The 13,314-nt window shown below is 40.5% G+C and overlaps 1 protein-coding gene across 3 annotated transcripts in view; it reads left to right on the top strand.

Moving 5' to 3' along the window:
- The window catches only part of vps13a (vacuolar protein sorting 13 homolog A), a 307,850-nt gene that overhangs the window by 123,326 nt on the left and 171,210 nt on the right, over positions 1-13,314 (top strand). For all 3 annotated transcript variants that reach the window (XM_063068778.1, XM_063068780.1, XM_063068779.1), the window contains exons 27-28: positions 4,080-4,159; positions 12,016-12,075. In XM_063068778.1, the coding sequence (XP_062924848.1) occupies positions 4,080-4,159; positions 12,016-12,075 (140 nt within the window). The remainder of the gene's footprint in view (positions 1-4,079; positions 4,160-12,015; positions 12,076-13,314) is intronic.

Genomic DNA, 13,314 nt, shown 5'->3' on the forward strand with positions numbered 1-13,314 from the left:
TTTGCCCAGTACTCGCTGTTTATGAGCTTATGAATTTTGTCTGTTTTCTGCCTTTTTTTTTTATAAAACTCGACCATATCTCTCCTCTTGCAAAGAAAAACTCATGCTGCACTTTTGATAAAACTCTACCATCTTGCTGTGCTTCAACAGGTCGTGGAAAGTTCATTTTAAACTTCCTCATCAGCACTTATGTTTTGTACCTCCAGAAGCTAATTGCAATAAAAAGCTTAACATTTTCATTCCTGTGATCGTTCTTGTGAACCTCCTTTGAACCCTCTCCAATACCAGCATATCCATTATTCCCTCTCCAGCATTTACTCCATTATATGCCTTCTCTTGCTTTTATGCTGACTTTGACTTCCCTTGTCAGCCATCATCCTTTTAGAAAACTTCTTCATCTTTGGGATGTATCTTTCCTGAGCTTTCCAAATTCCCCCAGAAACACCAGCCATCATTGTTCTGCTGTCATCCTATTAGTGTACCCATCCAATCAACTTTGGCCAGCTCCTCTCTCATGCCTCTTTAATTCCCTTTACTCCACTGTAATACTGATATATTCAATTTTTCCTCCTTCTCAAATTGCGAGATGAATTCTATCATATTATGATTCCTGACTCCTAAGGGTTTCTTTACCTTAAGCTTCCTAATCAAATCTGGTTCATTACACAACACCCAATCTGGAATAGTTTACCCATAGTGGGCCGAACCACAAGATGCTCTTAAGAAAGCCATCTTGTAAATATTCTTGAAATTCTTTTGGGATATAGTACCAACCTGATTTTTCCAGTCTACCTGTATATTGAAATCTTCCATGACTATCACAGCATTGCCCTTTTTACACTCCTTTTTACATTCCTTTTCTATCTCCCATTGTAATTTGTAGTCCACATCCTGGATACTGTTCAGAGGCCTGATGTTTGAACCACTGGTGCTGGGATTGGTGAAAGCTAGGTATTGAGACGTACACTACTTCCCAACTAGGAAAAATAGAAAATCCTGCAAGAGATTATAGATGGACTCCCTCATGCTTTATAACGTATCCTAAAGGAAGTCAGCCAGGCTAGAAAATGCATCAAGCTTTTTGAATGTATATATTTATACTTCCCGAACTTTCGTGCTCACCCCATCTTCCCGCTGCCTCAGCAGTGATGAAGTTCCTTGTGCTCTTCGCTACCACTCCAGACCCTCTGCATCTCTTCACCCCTCCCCCCCCAAGTCTTCACACTGAATTCTTTCCTTTTCTCACCTGTCTGTCATCTCCTCTTGGATCCTCTCACCCTTCCCTTTCTCCTGCGGTCGACACTCCTCTCCTATAAAAGTTCACTCCACTTTTATCTTTCCTACCAACATATCACTTCTGGAATCCTCCTTCCCCTCCCCCCCCCATCTTTTTTTATTCTGGCACCCTCCGCCTTCCTTTCCAGTACTGAAGAACAAACTCCGCTCGAAATGTGGACTGTTTGTTAATTTCCATAAATGCTGTCTGACTTACTGAGTTTCGCCAGCATTTTGTGCATGTTGCTGTGGTCGTTATTACCTCCTTGACACAATAGCCTGAAAGCATATATCACCAGGCTCAATGGCAGGTACTATAACAGTTATAAGACTGTGAAGTGATTCCGTAGTGTGATAAGATTAACTCTTGACCTCACAATCTATCTAACCATGATCTCGCATCTTATTATCAGCCTGCATTGCACCTTCACTGTAGCTCCAACATTTTATTTTGCAATCTAGTACTGCTTTTTCTTGTACTACAGTGTACTGTTGTAATGAATGATTTGTATGGAATGTCATGCAAAAGATTTTCACTGTACTTTGGAACATGTGACAAATCAATGTACTCTAAGGGAGCTGATACACTAATCTTTGTCTCTCTATCTGAACTGCATTTCAACAATGCCAGGTTTCTCAATACATGCAAATCAGTCCTCTCAGAGACAATCTCAGAGTTGATGCCTAGCCAGTACAGTTGACCTTCCTTACCTGCGAGGGATTTGTTCCAAGACCTCCACCCCCACCCCACGGATACCAAAAAACGCAGATGCCCAAGTCCCTTATTTAATCTGTCTCAATGCGGGTGGACTTTTAGGACCTAGCGCAGCACAGGACCTGACGCCCTCAGTGTTTCTGTTCCATTGACTTATAATACCTAATACAGTATAAATGCTACGTAAATAGTTGTTATACTGTATTGTAGAGGGAATAATGATAAGAAAAAAAGTCTGTACATGTTCAGTAGAGATGCAACCGTTGTAGCTCTTCTGGGAACGCTGATGCTGCCAATGCCGATTCTCCCGTGATCTTTAACTTCTTGAGGCTCTGGTGCTTTACGTAGCCAGCCAGTCATCCCTAGCACTAGCACTAACACTACCATGAATTTCAGCTTCGAATGCTGCTCAATTCATTCTTTCTGACCTTACGGCTCACTTCGGAATGCGACATGCCACTTTTAAAAAGATCTAATATTTCTAATTCCTCAGCAAGAGAGAGCACTTTACACTCCCTCTCAGCCTTTGAGGAATTGCTTTGACCACGTAATTGCTTTTTAGGAGCCACTTTTTCACAGAAGCAAAGTAGCAAACGAACGAGACACAGGGTGAACAATGCTCCAACAGCGAGTGCTGGGGAGCGAACTTTTGGGTTTTCCCGATTGAATTCGCGCACACGGAACTCGCGGATAATGAAGGGCCGACTATATTTCATTGAGATAGTGTTGTCCACTTGACTGTGCTGTGTATGTGGGTTGTGGGTGGACAATGCTGCTGGAATAAGACTACGGCTATTCTGAGTAACACACACAAAAGTTGCTGGTGAATGCAGCAGGCCAGGCAGCATCCCTAGGAAGAGGTACAGTTGACGTTTCGGGTCGAGACCCTTTGTCAGGACCTGATGAAGGGTCTCGGCCCGAAATGTCAACTGTACCTCTTCCTAGAGATGCTGCCTGGCCTGCTGTGTTCGCCAGCAACTTTTATGTGTGTTGCTTGAAATTCCAGCATCTGCAGATTTCCTCATGTTTGGGCTATTCTGAGTACATGGATTTATTAAGGAGAGTGTTTAGAAGAATGTCGACATGCTTAATCATTGCCATGAGAAATTTAACAGCCACATTTTGCAAACTGCATGCATGTTTCACTCATGATACCCTCAACTCCATCAAGGGTATGCATTGTGTACATTATAGTCATTTATAAACAACTGAATCACAATCATGTGTTGTGAAATGTATACGCACCCGTGGATGTACGTTTCTGATTATTGATGTGGAGCTGGTATTTTGGTGAGAACGAATATTAGCCCAGCCTCTGTTCATTGTGGTACATTCTGATACTTGGTGCAAACGTCAGGCTGCGTTCAACGAGACTGTCAAAGAGCACTATTCTGACCTGACTTCTATCATGGATAGATACTACCAGCCATATGAAGGTGAACATTTCAAGATTTCCCTCAAATTTCCCTGCAACATTTCTACTGGCTCTTGGAAATCTCTCACAATGCAGATGGAAGAGGAGTGTTCAGAGTAGTATATAAAAACAAAATGGATCCATATTGGGAATAAAGTGCTGTAAAAATGGGGAAACAAGTGCATCACCTCACTACCTACCCACCAATCCCAATAAGCAACTCCTATGAGGGTTCTTGTACTGTTCTCATCAGCCATCCCACGATGCACTGAACTTCAATGCATGCAAATTATCCTTAATCCTGAGGGGCGGCCTCAGAAGACTCCTGGAATTGCATTCTAATTGCTGGGTCATTGGGAAGCAGTTAAACATTTTGAAAATGGATTAGCAGTTTTTAATGTGAGTGAGTGCATGGGTTGAAGCTTATTAAAGCTTGAAGATTTGGTGGACTTGAGCATCAAGGTGGTGAAAGCAGCCCTGAGTTTTCTTTGTTTACAGGAAGCCAAACTTTGAAACATAAAAATGGAACAAATATATCAGGTTTTTAAAAACACACTTGTGAAAAATTAAAGATAGATTTTGGGAGGACTTGGTTATAGCTGCTGGAGGAATGTAGCTGTTTTGCAAAAAATATATCAGTGATCCATTATAACCTTATTTAAAAATGTTTTCTAGATTCTGACAATAAACCCATTTATATTATCACCACATTGGACAACAATGAAGATGATCTTCTTACAATAGAATATATTAAGGTAAGGAACAATATTTAGATAAATATTTGCTTTTCTTGTTATGGATCATAGCACCTCCATGTTTTCAATTTCCCATATAGTTCTTGCTTTTTCAGTTTCCCTAATTTATTTTGGATGTGCAGGGGAAATAAATCCCCAGGACCTGACAAGGTGCTCCCTTGGACCTTGTGGGAGGCGAGTGTAAAAATTGCAGGGGCCCTAGCAGAGTTATTTAAAACATCCTTAGTCACAGGTGAGGTGCTGGAGGATTGGAGGATAGCTAATGTTTTTACTTTGTTTAAGAAAGACTGTAAGAGTAAGCCAGGAAATTATAGGCCAATGAGACAGTTATCAGTTGTGGATAAATTATTGAAGGGTACTTTAAGGATGAGATATCTAAGTATTTTGATAGACGGCCAGATTAGATAGTCAACATAGCTTTGTGCACTGGTAGGTTATGACTAATAATCTTTGAGTTATTCAAGGAGGTTACCAGGAATGTTAATGAAAGTAAGTCAGTGAATGTGGTCTACATGAGATTTAGCAAGACCTTTGACAAGGTCCAACTTGAGAGGCTGGTGAAGAATGTTAAGTCACTTGGAATTCAGGATGAGGTAGCAAACTGGATTCAACGTTGGCTTCACGGGAGAAGCTAGAATGTGGCAGTGGATGGTTGCCTGTTTGACTGGAGGCCAGTGACTTCTGGCAGAGTTGGTGTAAGGTCCATTGCTGTTTGTCATCTATATCAACAATCTGGATGATAATGCAGTAAACTAGATTAGGATGTTTGTGCATAACATCAAGATTGTGGGTGTAGTGGACAGTGAGGAAGGCTATCAATGTTTGCAATGGTATTTGGACTAACTGGAAAAATGGGCTGAAAAATAGCAGATGGAACTTAAGCAACACACACAAGGCTGGAGGAACTCAGCAAGTCAGGCAGCCTCAATGGAAATGAATAGTTAGTTGATGCTTCGGGCCAAGACCCTTCTTCAGAACTGGAAAGGAAGGGGGAAGACACCAGAATAAGAAGGTGAAGTTTAATGAAGATAAGTGTGAAGTATTGCACTTTGGCAGGACAAATGATGTTAGGACTGGTACGGTGAGTAGTAAGGCACTGGGGAGTGCAATAGAACAGAGGGATCTGGGAATACAGTTTCATAATTAATTGAAAGCACTATCACAGGTAGCTGGGAATGTAAGAGAACTTTAGGCACAATGGCTTTCATAAATCAATGTACTGAGTACAGAAGATGGGATGTTATGTTGAAGTTGTATAAGATGTTAGTAAGGCCTAATTTGGAGTAATGTGTGCAGTTCTTGTCACCTACCTGCAGGAAAGATATCAATAAGATTGAAAGAGTACAGAGAAGATTTACAAAGATGTTGCCAGAACTTGAGGACCTTAGTTATAAGGAAAGGTTGAAAAAATTAGAGCTTTATTTCCTGGAGTGTAGGAGATTGAGAGGAGATTAGATAGGGGTACACAAAATTATGCAGAGTACAGATAGGTTAAATGAAAGCTGGCATTTTTCATTGAGGTTAGGTGAGACTGGAGCTAGAGGTTATACGTTAAAGTAAAAGGTGAAATATTTAAGGGGAACTTGAAGGGAACATCTTAATTCAGAGGATGATAAGAGTATGGAATGAAGTGCCAGCAGAAGTGATGGATATGGGTTCAATTTCAACATTTAAGAGAAATTTGAATAAGTACATGGATGGGATGGCCATGAACGGCAGTGGTCCAAGTGTAGGTCAATAGGACTAGACAGAATAATGGTCAGCGCTGACTAGATGAGCTTTTTCTGCGTTGTAAAGCTCTATGACTCTGGTTTGGCAAATATATTTCAGCAGGAAAAGTCTGGAGAAACAGTTGAGTCTTCCTAATGGTGACAATGTGCACAATGTGAATTGCAGCCGAAAATATTTGACTATTGTTATTAGTTTTAAATAGTCAACAAAGTAAACAGTCCAACATAAAATTTTATTTTACGTGGTCTGGCTTACTCTTCTAGACGGAAATATTCTTAATCTTCCATTGCTAGTCTCAATTTCATATGTGAAACAATTTCTACTTTCATGTAGATAACAACAGACATACACTCAGAGGGGGAAAAAGGGCATGTTGCATGGTGGACATGAACAGGGATGAAAAATGATCGAGTGCTTTCCTGACGCATAAACTCTTAGGCTTCTTGCCAGTTCCAGGGGCGATTTTAACTGATGTGTTGATGACAAACTCCGCCATCTTCATCAGGGATGATGTCTAGGCAGGTCTAGTCTGGTGGTAGCTATACTTAACTGCCATCGTCCGTCCCTCAGCCGTACTAAGCCCCAGGTATTCTTTGACCCATATAAATTGGGATTTGAGCTAGGGGTTTGTGGATGGTAATTATCTGCTGTTTCTTCAGGATCCTGGCGACCCTTCCAGAAACTGTGGACATATAGGGAAGACAGGCAGTAGTAACAGGTTCCTCCTTGTGGTTAGGTTTCCTGAGTACAATAAGGAAAAAGAGAAACCAGGAAGCAGTAAGGTTCATTAAGGGCAATGAATTCTGACATGGATGATCTCAAGTTTGGCTATGAAAAGATGAGAGTTGGGCATTTGGACTAGCAAACCTGTACAAAAACCCAGAGCTACAGAAATGTTAACAGAAGCTCCCTGGGAAAGGAAGGATCTTTGAAGATGGGGTACACCTTGCGAACAACTTCAAAGACTGGCCCAAGACAGAGGACTCTGGTGAGCAGCTGTCGAAAGCCTCTACCGCAGTAGGGAAAATGGGCTCAAGTAAATAATAATTTTTAAAAAGGGTCTATGGGCAAATCTGTATGTGAATCCAGAGAGTGATGTACTTAGTTTCCTTTGTGAATACCAATGAAAAAATATTCACTGTCTTTGTAGTTGGAGAAATCACTGAAAGGATATGTGAATGTCTAGTTTCTCAGTAAGACCAAGGAATTGTTTGTGCACTCAGGAAGGGGAAGTCAGGAGAACACATGCGAGTCTTCCTTGAAAGATCAGCAGAGAAAAGGTTGAGCAGCTTCAAGTTCCAGGACCTCAGCATATCAGAGGATTGATCCTGGGCCCAACATATTGTTGCAATCGTGAAGAAGGCATGTCAGTGGCTATACTTCATTAGGACTTTGAGGAGATCTGGTATTTTGGAGACGGAGAGCATTCTGACTGGTTGCATCACTGTATGGTATGGAGGCACCTTTGCACTGGGTTGGAAGGAGTTATAGAAGATTATAGACTCAGCCAACTCCATTGTGGGTACTAGCTTCCCCACTATCAAAGACATTTTCAAAAGGTGATGCTTCAAAAAAGTAACATCCATCAACTGGCACCTTTACCACTCAGGATGTGCAGTGATAATAAAGCTGATTCTGATTCTAATTCTGAAGTACTCAGTGCCTTAGTGGGCTTAATGGTTGATAGATCATCTTTGATAAATCCAGATGGTATTTATCATAGTCTGATGCAAGAGGCAAGGAAGGAGATTTGCTGGGCCTCTGGCTGAAATTTTTAATTATTCACTAGATAGAAATGAGGTGCGAGATATCTAGAGTATAGTAACTGTGGTCCCAACCCCTTTTAAGAAAATCTGTAGGGGAAAAAAACATGCTAATAATGCTCCTGTGAGCTTCCATTAGTGGAGGAAAGTTCTTGAAAAAATATTGAGGGCAAATTATCACTGGGATGAGCAGGGATTAATCAGACCGCCAATACATCTTTGTCATGAGAAGATGCTGCATTAACAGTTAGTCTGAATAAAAGGTAGGAAATGCGGGCAGAGCAATAGATGTGATTTCCATGTACTTCACTAAGGTCCTTGAAAAGATCCTTCATCAGAGACTCATTCAAAAAGGATTGGGCCCACAAGTTCCAGCATAAATTGGCAAAATCGGCCCAAAATTGCCTTCCATTAGAAGATAAGATGATGGTAGAGGGTTGTTCTTTGTGATTCAATACCTGTGACTAGTGGTGTCCCACTACGATCAGTGCTGAGACTCTTCCGGTTTGTGATATTAGTGAGTAATATGGATTGGGATGTGGGAGGCAGACCACTAAGTTGCTGTATTGGTGAAATTATCTGAAAAATAGCTTTTAAACTGAATCGATCAGCTTTATTATCACTGACAACACTAGACAGCAATTTTTTTCAATAATGTTGGTTCCTCAGAATTTTTTGTGGTTATGATAGACCACAAAGCTGAACACAAATGAAATTTCAGACTACTTATATCACATATGAATTTAGGGAAACAAGAAATGAACTTTTACTGAATATGAAGCTTTTAATTGCATAACAGTGCTGATGCTTTGCAATAGTTCAACTAAGCTCAAGATGTTTTGGTGATTGTACTTGGTGTCTGAGGCTTCTCACTTAAGAGTCCAACAATAATTAGCCAGCATTGATGGATTCCAGTTGCCCTGATACCATTTCTCCATGACTGTTACATCTTGCTAAAACCTTTCACCATGCTAGTCACGGATAGCAACAAGATTTGTGGGAAAGAAGTCTAAATTGGAATGAGAAAATGAATCATTGGTGACATGTTGCACTTCATGGTTTTGTATGTTTGCAGCACGATGTCAACTGGCTGCATGTAATTTGATTCTCTGTAGTTGCCAAGAAAATTTTCAACAACATTCTTCAATGCCTTTTATGCTATTTTCTCCTGTTCCACTAGAAGTTCTTCGAATTGCCTGTCATTGATGACCTGTTTAATTTGTGGACCAACAAAAATGCCTTCCTTAATCTTGGCATCAGTTATTCTGGGAAACATCTGTCTCAAATAATCGAAATCCTTCATTTTCCTTGTTCATTAATTTCACAAAATTTTTCATAAACTCCAGTATTATATGAAGAGGAGGCAAAAAATAACTTTGGGTCTACAAGTGGCTTATGTGTTATACTTTTTTGTCCTGAAACCAACTTCCTACGGAGTGGCCAATCCATTTTAATGTAATGAGATTCTTTAGCATAGCTGACCCATTCGCAAATGTAGCCAAACTGCATTCCTAGTAGCAATGCTACTACTTTGAGATCACCAAAGTATTCCAGTTGTAGTTTGCTGCACTATATGTCTTTCAACAAGACTTCCAAATTTTGATGGTTATTTTTTCATGTGTACTGCAGAGCCAATTGATATTGTTGGGTGAACATTGTCATTGCGTAGCAGCACAGCTTTCAGGCTTAACATTGCAGAATCAATAAAAAAGATGCCATTGTTGTGGGGGGTCATGCTGGTATCCCAAAGTATACCAAGGCATGACGTAATAGAAAACTTCTCAGCTTGCATTGTGATTCCAAAAGACAGTGTGTGGTAGGGAAATTTCATGGTGATTTTCCATGATCAGCAGCCCAAAATCCACAAGATACACCCAAAAGCATTCAGAAAGCAAAACCTTTGTTGTCCAGTGCAATTTGTTGCTTTCTGGCAGCAGGACAGAATAAGAAATTAAAAATAATTATAAGTTACAAAAATAAATAATTCAAAAGAGGAATAGTGAGGTAATGTTCATGGACCTTTCAGGAAAGTGACAGTAGAGGAGAAAAAGCTGTTCTTTAAACGTTGAGTTTGGGCTACCAGGCTCCTGTACCTCCTCACCGATGGTAGTAACATAAACATGTCCCAGATGGTAACGATAGATGCCATCTTCTTGAGGCATTGCTCCTTGAAGATGTCCTCAATGGTGGGAAGGATTCTGTGGAATTCTCTGCCCAAGGATATGGTAGATGCTACTTTATTAAATTTATTTAAAGCACATAGATTTTGGCAAAGCAGAGTTAAGTATGGGTTGCAAGGAAAAGATGACCTTATTGAAAACTAAGAGTCAAAGGGGAAATGGTAGGAAGGATGTTGAGATACTGACTTTATCTGTTTCTTACATCCTTCACATGTGTGAGGAGTAAAAATCTTTACATTACGTATTCATTTGAATGTGCAATGTACAGATTATAGTAATTTGTAATAAATAGTATGTACAGTAAGATATACAACAGAACAGTCAATATAGATTAGAAATACAATTGCATCAGCATGAATTAATCAGTCTGATGGCCTGGTGGAAGGAGCTATCCTGGAGTCTGTTGGTCCTGGCTTAATGTTGTGGTACCGTTTCCTGGATGGTAGCAGCTGGAACAGTTTGTGATTGGGGTGACTCAGGTCCCCAATGATCCTTCGGGCCCTTTTTATGCACCTGTCTCTGTAAGTGTCCTGAGTAGTGGGAAATTCACCTTTATAGATGCACTGGGCTGTCCACACCACTCTGCAGAGGTTGAGGGAAGTACAGTTCCCGTACCAGGGAGTGATGCAGCCTGTCAGGATGCACTCAATTGTGCCCCTGTAGAAAGTCCTTAGGATTTGGGGACTCATGCCAAACAATTTCAACTATCTGAGGTGAAAGAGGCATTGTGCATTTTTCACCACACAGTCGGTATGTACAGACCAAGTGAGACCCTTGGTGATGTGTATACCCAGGAACCTGAAGCTGTTCACCCTTTCAACCCCAGAACAGAGTTTGTCTCCATTCCTCCTGTAGTCCACAAGCAGCTCCTTTTTTTTCACAACATTGAGGGAGAGGTTGTTTTCTTGACACCACTGTGTCGAAATAATAACTTCTCTGTGGGCTACCTCATTGTTATTATTTGAGATAAGGCCAATCAATGTAGTATCATCTGCAAATTTAATTAGCAGATTGGAGCTGTGGGTGGTGACACAGTCATGGGTGCACAGAGAATAAAGGAGGGGGCTTAGGACACCGCCCTGGGGAAGCTCCTGTGTTGTGGGCCAGAGGTGAGGAAGCCCACTCTTTTCACCTGCCATCGATCTGACAAGAAGTTCAGGATCCAGGTACACGGGGCAGGGTGAAGGCCGAGGTCTCTGAACTTCTTGTCAAGCCTGGAGGGAATTATGGTGTTGAAAGGTGAACTGTGGTCCACGAACAGCATTCTCACATAAGCATCCCCCCTCTCCAGTTGTGTATGGATGCTGTGTAGAGATGCGGCTGTTGTGTCATCTATCAATCGGTTGTGTCAGCAGGCGAATTGTAGGAGGTCCAGTGTGTGTGGTAGCATGCTAGAGATGTAGTTCTTGACCAGCCTCTCATAGCATTTGCTTATTATTGAGGTGAGTGTGACAGGACGCCAGTTGTTCAGACGTGTTACTTTGGTCTTTTTAGATACAGGTGGATGTTTTGAAGCAGGAGGGCACTCTACACTGGGCGAGGGAGAGATTAAAAATGTCTTCTCATGACTGAGTCTTGATCAGTGGGGCACAATTACAAGAGGATGATAATTGAAAACGTGTGTAAGTGTTTCTTTTTGCAGAGGGTGTTAAGTTTCTCAAATTCTTTACCCCAGAGGATTGTGGAGGCGAAATCACGTGGAAGAGAGTGATAAAGGAATTGAGGGTTATGGGGAAGCAACATTAAAAAAAGAGTTGAAGCCTGAGGCAGAAGATCAGTTATGATTATCATGAATGGTGGGGCAGCCTTGAGAACCAAGTTGCTTAATATAACTCATCTTGCTTATAATCCTTTCTCCCCCTTTCCTTCTCATTCTCCGTGCCATTTAGGGTGGTGTTTGTCTAGGTGATGCTGGCAGATCTGCAAAAGCCAGTGATTTGCCACAGCTTATTGGTGATGTGGGTGGTTTCATTCTGATAACAGTTCTGCCTCATTTATTAAATTAACATAGCATTATAAGACTCTTAAGAATTTGATCTCCGGTTTGCACTTCGAGAAAATGTCAATGGTTGGTGCTTTCAGCATTCCTTTATCAATTAATCTAATTAATGTTTTGGAGTTGTATTGTGGCATCCTAGATGGTATAAATGAAAATAAAAGTATTTTAACATCAATATTTCAGGCTAACCGAAATGGACCAGAGTTCACAACCACCTACAACAATACAGAGCAACTCATCAAGGTAAATGTTCCACGGAACACAGAACACTGGTTTCAATAATCACCATTACCTGGATTAGACAAAGTGCTTTTTGGAGTGTGTTTGCTTTCAGCTACCAATTAAAAACATATAAAGTTGCACTTTTAGTTACCTCTAGAAATAGAAATGATTGCAATTTTGTTTGAGTTCAAGGCTTCAAAGGATATTATTCTTATGTTGTCTGCTTTTTCTCATATTTGCTTCATTTGGTAAGAACCATATCAAATTTGAAAATATGACCATAGAACAGTACTGTTAAGACTATTAAATAGTTCCCTAGTATGAAATATTCGACTCAACCTGAAAGTCTACTTCGTTTTGATCTTGCACCTTATGGTTTACCTGCCCTGCACTTTCTCTGTAGTTATTACACTTTGTTCTTCATCGTTATTGTTTTATCTTGTTCCACCTCAGTGCACTGTGTAATGATCTGAGATGTATGAACATTATGTAAGGCAAGCTTTTCACTGTAGCTTGGTACATGTGACAATAATAAAAACAATATCAGCTATTTAACTCCAATATCTGTGCTAACCATAATACCATATTAAACTAATCCTTCTGCATGCACATAATTCATATCCCTCCATTCCCTGCATATTCATGTATCTGAAAGCAGGAACTGTGATGAAATATGCTGGAAAGTGAAGATGCCTCCTCTACAAAGTTAAATATTGTGATCATTCCTACTACAAGTCCAGACAAAATGGGCTGGCGGTTTGTTTATATATGCTGTGGATTGTGTTTTTCTTTCAGTTTTAATCGTGAATTTCATGCAGGTTTTAGTATTATACTGTCTGGCTGGCATGTGTGAGATGAATTAAGGTATGTTTATGGTACATATAAAATATGTCGTAGCATTACAGGGAGTTTCCTTTCACTGCTTCCTTTCCCCACATCCTCAAAAGTGGATCCTCAGTCACTTGCAGATCTGTTAGTGATTGATTTGGAGGAGCTCGTTGAGGAAATAAAATGCAGTATGTGAGAAGATCATCAGAAGAGAATCCTTGTGTTAGGGTTTTGATTACATTTTGAAATTATATATACATCCTAATGAGCTTCTGTTTCTTTATGGTTGCATGTTCATCTTTCTTAACCTAATAACCAGTTGCACTGCCCTTTCTAGCAACAGAGGAAAAATGAGGAGCAAAAAACAATATGAAGACAGACCTTTCCTTATTGTTGTGTCAGTGAGACCAACTTTCTTTGGGATTTCAAGGC

This window comes from Mobula hypostoma, chromosome 16 (assembly GCF_963921235.1).
Source record: "Mobula hypostoma chromosome 16, sMobHyp1.1, whole genome shotgun sequence".
NCBI classification, from domain to species: Eukaryota; Metazoa; Chordata; class Chondrichthyes; order Myliobatiformes; family Myliobatidae; genus Mobula; species Mobula hypostoma.